Here is an 11,363-nt window from a genome sequence, read left to right on the forward strand (position 1 = left end):
CAGGTCACTAAGGCTTTCTGTAAGCACAGCTTCATTAAGTTAGTAAGGCAAAGAGATGGACTGGACTGTCAAAAACTGGACATTTAGAAATGCAACAAGAATAAACATAATTCTAGTCCAAGTGGAGTACTCAGAAGTCACAGACACATATATATTCTAATTGTCACCTTCAGATTTGTTCCTCAGACTGCTGAGTACATGACACTAGTCACTGTCCCTCAGCCAGACAGACCTGGCCAGCCTTTAAGCCCTGACTAGCCACTACTCAGTTATGTTTTCTTAACCGCTTTTTGTGAGACAAATAAAAACATCTTTATTATCTACGAAGAGGCTGAAGTCCCAAGTACAGAGAATTTCCCATAGTCCAGCACATACTTAAGTAGCTACAATGAGGATTAACTGCAAAAAAACCCATGAGTAACTTTTCCTGGCCTAAATATTCTCCATGTTTTCAGGCTATTTCTCCTTTTCTATTAGCCTGCCAGTTGACTGCTTTTGCTATTCAGCAAAACTGATTTACATCTCTGATGGAGCCCTTAATACCTCATATTTAAATATCATAGAAGACGACATGTACACACCTCAAGCAACTCAGCTCCCCCATTCATCATGGCATTCCTGTTGAGATCGCCTTTAACACATTACTAGGTTACATAGGTAAACCTATATACATATGTCAACCTAGGTATATACCCAGTATTTTCTGAAACTTGTCTTAAGAATGCTCCATCTCCACTGGTGCTCCTCTATCACATCATGTTTGATGTAGGCATAAGGAGGCTGTGATTATTAAAATCAACATGTAGGAACACATTCATCCTTACTCTAGGAATGACTCCATTTAAACAACCTGAGAGGTTACAAGTGTATTTCACAGGGCAAATTATAAAAAAGTTATTTAATGTAAATTCATCTGTCAGCTGATACTTACCACTTGCTACACCTACTGCAACAGGCAAAAATATATTTAGAAAGCAAACATATCAATACGTAGAGTGTATTTAAACTTCAGGAGCAAATATCAACAGCTACAGCCAAATTTCATTTTGAAGTAAGACTGCATTTAAAACTTCCATAGAAAGGTCACAGAGCAGATGAGTTATTTTGCTCCATTTGGCAAGATATTATCTATTTGTCAGGGCACCTACATCACACAAATGATACTGAAATAAAGCAAGCTACCTTAATACATCACATTACTGTCCTTTTCACTATCACTCAGTTTTAGCCGTTTCCTCTATACTAAACTCATGCTCTTCAGCCTTGAACTTGAAAACTCATGAGGTATGGCAGGTGACTTGGTAGCCAGGCTGCCAAAAGCATAAAAAAGAATCAGGAGGTCTCATGGGACCTAAAGTAGGTGTCAACCCCTAATATCTCAGTTCTGTGCCTACAACAGGATAGATTCAGCTGCAAACAGTCTACGAGAGAATCACAAGAGCAATAAAAGCTTGCACAAAATTAGCTGGCTTTGAAGAATTATCCTTGCAGTTTCTCAGACATTTAAGTAGACAGCCATTCTAGCATTAATTATATACAAAGGGAAAGGGCTGCTTTGCCACCAGAGTACTGAACTGAGAATCAAGACATCAGATTATATTTCTGGCTCTGCCACAAACTTCCAGTGGGAGCCAAAAATCAATACATGCCTCTAAGTTTCCCATTTGTAGAACTACTCAGATTTGATTTACTGCTGACAGCAATGCACCAATACCTCTCTGGATATTAAATATTACAGCAGTGTCAGGTTATCTCTTTCCTGAGCAAATGGAATACAGTTGAAAAAAAATATCTCTGTATCCGAGTTTCCCCTTGGATTTTGAATATTTGTTTGCTGAACAGTATAATCTGGCCATTTGCACTGCAATTTCAGCCTGAAAAGCTGAAACCTCATGGCAGTCTGTCTTTTTTTCCCAAACCATACCAATAAATTGCCAAATTGATGAGTCACATAGGTTGGAAGGGACCTCCAGAAATCACCTAGCCCAACAGCTTCACCAAAGCAATGTCAACTAGAACAGGTTACCCAGTCATGCCCAGTTAAGCTTTGAAAATAAATAAATAAATAAAATTACAAAAATTAATAGAAAGATGTTCCACAGCCTCTGGGGAACCTAGTCCAGTTTTTGACCATCCTTATATCCTTATGCTAAACAATTTTTCCTCTCACACTGAGTTAGAATTTCGTACTTTTCATTGCCTCTTCTTCTTCCACTGTGCACCTCAGAGCAGTGTGGCTCCATATGCTCCATGTCTACCCAACAGTGAGTTCCTGACAATAAAAAATCCACTAAGGATTTTCTTCAGATTGAAGAAAGCTTTCTCTCCAGTCTCTCTTTGCAGTAATATTCTCCAGGCTCCTCCTCACCTTGTTGGCCTCCACTAGACTTACTCCAATAACTAAATTTGTTTCCTGAACTAGGGAGTTAAAACTTTGAGCCACGAAGGTCTCTCAACTGTAGAGGGTAAAGAATCATCTCCTTTGATCTGCTGGTGAGACCCTTGCTAAAACAGTCCAGGATGCTGATTGTTTTCTGCACTGCAAGGATGCAATGCTGATTCATGTTCCAGTTCTTGCCCACAACTCTCAGAGCATTACTGAAGACATGATACACTATTGGTTCTTGAGGGACACCATTCATAACTGGCCACCACTTTTACTTTATGCTGTTGACAAATGTCCCTTGAGTCAACAGATCCACCAGTTTCCCACCCACCTTAATGTCTGCTTATCCAGTCCAAACTGATGAGACCTGGATGTAAGGATACTATGTGAGACCACGCCAAAGACTTTGGTTAAATCAAGGTAAACACTATCCACAGCTCTCACCAAGTTCTCTGAGCCAGTCATCTCCTCCTGAAGGCAATCAGGTTAACAATTCACCCTTGATAAATCTTGAGAAGCTGCTTCTAATCACTTTCTTTTCCATCAGCTGCATGGAAATGGTTTAGGAGATAATTCATTGCATCACTTCCCCAAGGACTGAGGTGAGGCTGACGAGCTCACACTTCCCCAGATCATCTTTCTTGACCTTCCTGAAGCTAGGTTTGACATTTGTGTTTTCCCAGTCATCGGGAACTTCCCACAATCACCATGACTATTCAAAGATGACAGACAGACCTCACACTGAAATCAGCCAGCTTCCTCAGACACATCCCATCTGATATCAGACTTCTATGTATCCAAGTACTTTGTAACTCTGCAAACTTCTACAGTAGGCAATGACACATTCTCACAAAATCTGCAAGTAAGCTATGAGAGGTCGAAGTGAAACCCTTACCAGAGAAAACTCCAGGAGAAAAAACATGGAGTAACCCAGACTGTATAAATACATATAAATCAATTCAGTTTTACACCACCCCTAAGTATATCATGATCTTCAGCATGATACATCTTAGTCTACAGTAAGTCTTCAGAATAGCTTCTTAAATGCTATGAAACAAAGATTTTCCTTTCAATATTTTAGACTTTTCACTGAACAGCTAAACAACCAACCTTTCTTCTTAAAGAGCAGCTTTTCACAAAATAGGCTAACCACTTCTGAGAGCAGTAAGAGAAAACCCATTGAAAAGCATGAAACATCTGTCTAGAGTAGAGTGCAATATAATTCCCTACACTTCCAAACACAGGTATATGCTTGAAAATTCTTCTGAAAAAAACTCTGCTTTTTGCCACTGTCATACCTTGCATGAAGTCTCTGTTCAGCTAGCAGAGATGTGAATAATCTTTCTTGCTAATCCACGCCATAAAGAAAGCATTCAACCTTGGGGGCAGGGGTTACAAAGAAATAAACAGCCTTTAAGCAGTTACCCCTATTCTGATAAAGACCACAGGTGCTGCTATTGATAGAGCCAAGCAAAGTCAAATAAGAATAGAATACCACATTTTTTTGTAACACTTAAGCAAGTTAAAAACAGCAGAAATTGGAAGTGAATGGAAGAGATATTGACTTTCTATGGTAATTGTGTTTGCACTTCCTTTTGACTTTTTATGATGAAATAGCCATAGAATATTGTTTTTCTTCTCCTGAAGAGAAAGGAAATCACATAACCTTATCAAAAAAGGCAGCCAGCTAAAACCCTTCCCTTCCATTCATTTTAATCCATTTTATAAAATATAAATGCAACTATGCAAACCATCATGAAGTCACTAATCATTACTGTAACTCAAATATAACATATTTAGGGAGTTGGACTCACTGACGCTTATGAGTCCCTTCCAACTTGAGATACTCTATGATCCATGATTCACACACACAAAACACCACACATATGTTGTTACTGCATCAAACTATAGCCATAAAAGATCACTTAAAAACGGCTCTTTTGCGAAAGGCCCAATGCCTCATTTCATCATCTAACATAATCATTTGAGGAGTTTCAGTCCAAGACACAATTCCTCTATTGCTGGTCAGGGTTAGTAACACTGAATTTGACTGGTTTACCTTGAATCTCAATTACTATTAATCATTTGTCCAGCTAATCAGCCTGCTCAACAATCAGAGAAATTCCTATTGAGCCAAGAGAAAGGCAAGGCTCCACATGGCAGGGAAATACAGATCCTTGGGAGCCACACAGCCACTGAGAAGGCTGGGCAATAAACCTTACAAACAAAATCTTCATGCCTGTTAAAAAGCAAGGATCTGGCTTCCCTCACATTTAAAGCAAACAAACCCTTTTTTCACCTTAATGCAAGCGTAAGATAAGGGGAAAGATAGTACCATAGTATCTAATGGAATTAAACTGAGATTTGAGAGTTAACTGGCAGAAATGTATATATATTCACAGAGGAGACTCTGTAAACTGCATTATACTCTACATAATAAACTAGCTTTGGTTTTTTTCCCCCAGCTGCTTCAACATCTAACTACTCACCCCAGCTGAGGCCATGGAGTTTTAGAAGGCTTATGCAACTGCCAACATCTGCTTCTATTCCCATCAATGTCAAATTTGTCAAAACACAAAACTGCACCAGAAAAACAATCCCTGTCATAGAAAAATAAACTCTACTTCACGGATATCCCCTGAAGTACCAACTGCAGCAGGTCTGTTACATCTCCAATTTCTATTCCAAAATAAAATTTCTTTCCCCAAAATATATATACATATTTATATTTATACATATACAGACACATATACGTATGTGTAGTTATGTACTATTGTGCCTAGCCTACTTCCCTGCAGTGTACCTGCAAAACTAAAGTTCTTCGTGGCCTGGTTTGCCTTTACTAGGCAAAGAGCCACTGTAAAGCACTATCATAAAAACTTAGCCCTACACCAAGTTACAAGGTGACAAATTAAGCTCACCACTTTTTGGCAAGTCTTTATTATTAAATACTTTTTAATTTCTCAGCAACTGCTACTCACAGCTTTACTGGTCTCTTTATTACTGCTACACTTACAGTTCAGGCAAGTACCCTGGTTTACACAGTAAATGAAACTGTACATAAACACATTACGAGAATTAGAAAAAAAAAACAGAAAAACAACAACTTATTTTATAAAACATTCATTAAAACATCAACTATATTCCCCAGCATAAAACTGTGAGCCAATGAGAGTCTTGGAAAAGTTTAGGTCGTTTCCGTCTACTTAGCTAATTGTGCTTTTAGAGCAAACTATGAAATTTTTATTATGTTTCCACAAAGCACAGTAAATATACACACACGTTAATCTGCTGTAAGGAACAAAATAGGTAAGGACATATTGATAAAGTCTCGAAATTTTTTATGTGATCATCAGAGATATCATACAGCAGCAGAAAAATCCCAAATGCTAGTTTAGGCAGCAAGGTATCAACAGTTTGTAACAGAAACCTCATCCTGTAGCTCATAAAAAAAATGTGTGAAGACTGTGAAGACACAGTCTTCAAAGACATTTTAGTGCGTTTGGTAAATTCTTCCATCAGTTGATCTACTTCTTTTAAGAAATGCTAAATGAGAAGAACAAAAACTCTGGTACTGCAATGACACTCCAAGTGTTATAATGAAATGTCTGAAGGAAAAGTGTACGCCTTTCTTCATCATTTTCTGTCCATGCCTCCTCCCTCCAACATTGCGGCAACTACCAGTGGACTTCAGTTTTTCCCCCTTGCATATGTTTACATACCTCACTCAAGTAGGCCCAAAACTGTTACTGCCTAGTATTCCTGATGTTTCAACATACTTTATTACTACTGTTTATTACTGGAAGATTCAGGAGATCTGAAAGTATAACATTAATAGAACTAAACCTTTCCACTCAGGTTTGATTTGTGATGACTGCAGATTAAAAACAACACACTGTATTTATACAGCATAAAGCCAAAAAGAAGAGGTGAACAAACTCACATGGGAATAACTGCCCAACTACATCTCCCTAATAAAATAATGAATATAATTAAATCTTCTGCCTTGCACTTACAGACTTTTTATGGACTTTTGTCTTATAGACTTTTGACTGAATACACAAACCATGCTGCTTCTCACTAAACTGATAACTGGAGGACGAAAAATCACAAAGGAGTAGGGGAGTAACAATACTTTCAATAATCAATCAGAAATTTATCCTCCATGATACACTCTAATTCCATTATAAATTGAAGAACCTAAGTAAGTCTAACATGTAACAAGCATGTTTCCTGTGCCAGGAAACCAGCAAAGCATTTCCCATGCTGACACACACCAGCAAAGGCACTTCCTTCATAAAATCTCTTCATTCTTCAGCCAGCCACAAGCTGTACCAGGTGAAGTCCCATTCCCCATCATGACTGCATCAGCTAGAGGGGGTCTCCTCCTCTCACCACTTGGATAAACCAGGCTTACTCTTCATCTTCCACTTCTGTATTACATACTGCCCATTGCAACAGTATAGTTTTGCCTCAGCTTAAGGGGTCGTGCATGTTATCAATTGACTCCACAAGATGTCATGAAATACTCAGGAAGATGTTATGCTTCCACACAAATCCTGCGTACATACCGTCCCTTTCCTACTAAAAACTGAAGAAAAACAAATCCTCCTGTTCCTTAACTGCCCCCTCAACAAGGCATATACACAAACTGGAAACTGCACTCCAAATGGGTGAAGTTAGGTCTCCTGCCCACCACTACTACACAAGTGCTAATGTACTTTTCCAGATGAACCATACACATCATAAAAGATTACATTCTATAACCCCACAGAAGAATTTGGCTCTCACCCCAAAACCACAGGGATTTTTTTTATCCAGTTGAATACTCAGTTCCTACTAACTACAGTGAAAATTGCAGGTACTTCATGCAAACTATTAGGAAGACTTTAAATGGCTTCAGCTTCTCCATCATACAACGTAGTTTCTACCTTGGTGAGCTCCACTGATGGTGTTGAAGTGACCTGGCAGCCTAACTCCTAACTTTTATTGGAACTTCAACTTCTCAGGCTGCCTCTACTTTAACAAGACACCCTGGAAAATATGGTAAGGTTTGGACAGAGAAACAGCACTGGGACCCCACACTTCAGACTAGCTCTAGTCTAGTCCCAGGAACTGTACCCTCATTATCAGCCAGAGGCACTCCTACAAAAAACCTTCCAGTTCACTTCCATCCATAGGGAACCCAGGCTGTGTACCCCAAGACCACCTCATGATGTGAAAAAGGTAATCTGGGGTAGTGTTTGTATTTCAGAAGAGCTGGAACTATAACTGGCAATGTTTTTAAGAAGAATAAAGAGAACCATAAGCCTAGGACACCTAAATGAGTGGATCTAACCTCCAGATCAAGATGCTAACATAGGAACAAGCACAACAAACAGTTTTGATGGCTTATGTAAAATAAATGTGGTGGTCTCCAGTGGCCCTCATAAATTCACCACCACCTAGCAGACCTAGTAGGTAGGCAAAAGGAAAGCTCAGAAGTTGCTTCCTGAAACTCAGGCTGAGGTTCAGATTAATACACATGACATTTCTCTCCGAAGCATTTACACCTCTGAACTGTCACGTGAACCCTGTTCACAACCATTAACAAATGTGACAAACTTGACATAGAACCAGGTATTAAACTCCAGCCCTCCTCCCTTTCTCCATATGATTTATTTAGATCATCTTGTTCCAAAATGCAAAAATACTTATTAATGAAGTCAATATTTGGGTGCAACTTGGAATACATGGAGTATGCTTTTTAGAAGGAGCTGAATACTTACTGCTTGAACACCAATACCCACTATGTCTTAAACTGTAGAGTCCAAAATTAAAGATACTACAAATTCTTTAAATTTGCTAAATCATCTAAGGCTCCAACATACACCAAATTCATGGCTTCAGAGAAAATATTGAAGAACGTTCCCTTAGGATAGATATTTTCTTACAATAGGTTAAAATCTGATTGTTAAATGAAAGAAAGGAAAACACAATCACGCAGCCACTTCTCAAACTTCTGTTGTTGGGTTTTTTTAACAGAAAGCACATTGGATCATTTACCATTTTTCATGGTTCTGCTGAGGATAAACATATGGAGAAAATAAACTACTCTGTAGATCTTATTTCACTCCAGCGTCTGTGCTTTTATTCTCCCTGTCACAGCCAAGTTGAGAATTTCCTCTTTCATGATAATAAGCAGAAAGTTCAGGATCTCAAGGCAGCAAAGCAGGAAGTTTGCAGTTTGAAGGATTTCCCCTCTCCAATGGGACAGGGGAGGAGAGAAAAGCATGAGGGGGTACTGTGAAATCTTTTGCAAACTTAAGAAGCTGATTTGGAGATACTGATCTCAACAGGGTCCTAAAGAGATGCTACAGAGACTATGCGCAACTGGAACACTGCCCGCATCTGTTCTGTGAGAATTTGTCACTTTAGCTTTTTGAGAGAGTGAAAACTCCTGCCTTTCCGATTATGGTATTAGTGATAATCAGACGTGGAAAAGCTGAAACTGCTGTAACAGCGCTCGCACCAGAATGTGCTACTTTCCCAGCTGACCCCGTATCACCAGACAGGGGGGAATGCCGCATGTGGCTCTAATGCCGAGCAGCTGCGGCGCACCAGCACACCCCTGCCCTCCCCTTACCCCCCGCACCGCTCTCCTTCAGGGACTATACCAAGTAATGGAACTGTAATGAACACAAGCCTCCGCACCCTAGGCAGACCTGAACACAAACACACTAACCCCTTGAGCGCCCGTGCCCGGAAAAAGCGAGATCACCCCTTTCAAAGTGGTATCACCAGTGGAGGCTCTCGGAGGAGGTGGAGGGCAGAGTGGGGGACACACGACCCTCCCCGGCCATTTTAGAAGTTGTTACACTTCCTCCCTCCCTTTTAAGCAAAAGCACAGCTCGGGGCGGAAAACGTCCTCCCGGGTGCGAGTCCCGCTGTCCCAGCAGCGTGCCCCACCGAGGGCGCCGCCTTCCCCGGGCGGCGGCAGCGGGACCGGCGGGCGAGGCGAGGCCAGGTCTCCCCCAACCCTCTCCGCACCGCGCCCGTCCGCTCACCGACACCAGGAACTCCAGCGTGCCCACGTAGTCCCGCTCGGTCTTGAGCAGCTCGTTGAGGACGCAAACGCGCAGACGAAGCTGCTTCTCTAGGTCCTTCCCGCTTTCCCCCTTGCCTTCCCCTTTGCTTTCCTCTGTCATGGTGCAGCGAGGAGGAGCGGAGCTCCCTCACAGCCCGGCGGCTCTCCCGGCTGCGGGCAGCGCTGCCTCAACGCCCAGCGCTCCGCTGCGGACAAGGACAACAAAAGACCCCGCTCAGTTACATAGTGGGTCCGGGCTCCGGCCGGTGCCCAGCTGCGCAGCAGCAGTCTCAGCTCCTTTCTCACCCGGCTCCGGCAGCGGCCCGAAGTCCGGAGGCGAGGAGCCAGCCCGGTGCGTGCTCCTTTCCCGTCAGGAAGAGGACACAGCCCGGAGGAAACAAGCGGTCACTGGTTCCCAGCTCGCCGTGTTAGCTGAGAGGTTGGAAAGCCTCCGCAGCAGCAGCACAGACTTGGACATTAATCAAAAGCTTTGTATCCATGTGACTCCAGCCCCTTCCCCCCCTGCGCTAAATCTCAGGAAAAAGGAAAGGAAACAACTTCAGGGAAGATTGCGTGCCAGCAGCTGCCTGGTTCACACACAAGCTGAGAGTTCCAGTTTGAGGCTAATTGGAGATCTCCAGCAACAGAGCACAAGAATTTAAAAACTGGCCCAGCAAGCTGGCTGGCCAGGGAATCAGCGGTTGCTCTGGTTTAGCTTAATCACCTGCAAAAGAGCCATTTCAACTTCCCCCTCCACACCTCCCCACGAGACATACATCACAACGTATACCACTGATGTGTACTACAAATACATGCTTGTAACCAGCTCACACAGCTAAACATGTACACATGCTAACCAGGTGCAACTAATACATTCTACAATAGCTACAGATTAGTTCTTCCGAGTTTTGGGGGTTGTAGGTGTTTATTGAAGCAAGGTGCTATAAAATCACTAGGTTATACGGTTTTCCTATCAGCATTGGAAATACAGATTTGCATGATACATTAGAAGAGTTTAAAAAGAGGTTTTCAAACAGTTAGCAAAAGTGCATGGCTACTTTATACAAGGGGAACTGAGTTCTTGAAAACTGAAGTATGTCAGGACACTACCACCTGTATTTTGGGACCGCTGATGGAAGCAGAAGGTTTCTCTGGCCAGTTCTTCAGTCTGTGTCTGGAAAGAAAATACAGGTCTTCAGTTTAGAGATGCCGTATCAAAGTATCATTCTAAACCTGCAACATCCTAAAAGGAAAGAATAAAATGAAAAGCAAAGCATAAAACTTCTACAGCCACAGTACAAGCTAAGGCTGTGAGAAGAGTCCTTATTGGGAGAGAAGAAGCAAAGACATTCATGTTCTGATAACTAGACATCATCTAGCCATCTGCCTCAGATGTCTTTTGGGAAAAAGAGAATACAGTTCCCACAAGACGTTTCTCAAAGAACAGAAATATAAAGGCTGTTTCTTTGAATGTGTCCTACTTCCCTGTGACCTCCCCTTCCCAAACACAGCTCTCTCACATAAAACCTAGGCAGGAAGCAGCAGTGGCTGGGGCTAATGCTGCTCGGTGTAGCCTACTCAGCCATTTGTGCATGCACAGACTAGCCTGCAAACTTGCGTACTGAGCTCAGTGAAGCTCTTTCCTCAACCGAACACTAGTCCGTTCCAAAAACAGACATGAATTTTCATGAAAAATCAATTTTCATGCAATTTTCATGAAAATCGGAATTTCATGTTTTCAGGGACCTTACTTCCCTGCCAGATCTGGTTGAAATGGTCTGATGGGTTGAAAACAGGCTAGGGCAGAAAAGCCAACACAGTTCAATCACTGAAGCTTGTTTTCTTCAGAAACCTGTCTAAAATAGACAGCATGTCTGATGATTAGCCACCCTCTTGGGCAGGCTTCACTAG

General features: G+C 41.7%; 1 protein-coding gene across 1 annotated transcript in view; it reads right to left on the reverse strand.

Moving 5' to 3' along the window:
- The window catches only part of PREX2 (phosphatidylinositol-3,4,5-trisphosphate dependent Rac exchange factor 2), a 173,101-nt gene extending 162,869 nt beyond the window's left edge, over nucleotides 1–10,232 (reverse strand). Inside the window, exons 1-2 of the mRNA XM_061448322.1 lie at nucleotides 9,759–10,232; nucleotides 9,433–9,658 (exon numbers count right to left, since the gene is read on the reverse strand). Coding sequence (XP_061304306.1) covers nucleotides 9,433–9,573 — 141 coding nt within the window. The 5' untranslated portion in view covers nucleotides 9,574–9,658; nucleotides 9,759–10,232. The remainder of the gene's footprint in view (nucleotides 1–9,432; nucleotides 9,659–9,758) is intronic.
- Between the last annotated feature and the right edge of the window lie 1,131 nt (nucleotides 10,233–11,363).

This window comes from Pezoporus flaviventris, unplaced genomic scaffold, assembly GCF_033815535.1.
Source record: "Pezoporus flaviventris isolate CSIRO_AGI_PZ_B2104156 unplaced genomic scaffold, CSIRO_AGI_Pfla_v1 ptg000007l, whole genome shotgun sequence".
In the NCBI taxonomy this organism is placed as follows: Eukaryota; Metazoa; Chordata; class Aves; order Psittaciformes; family Psittacidae; genus Pezoporus; species Pezoporus flaviventris.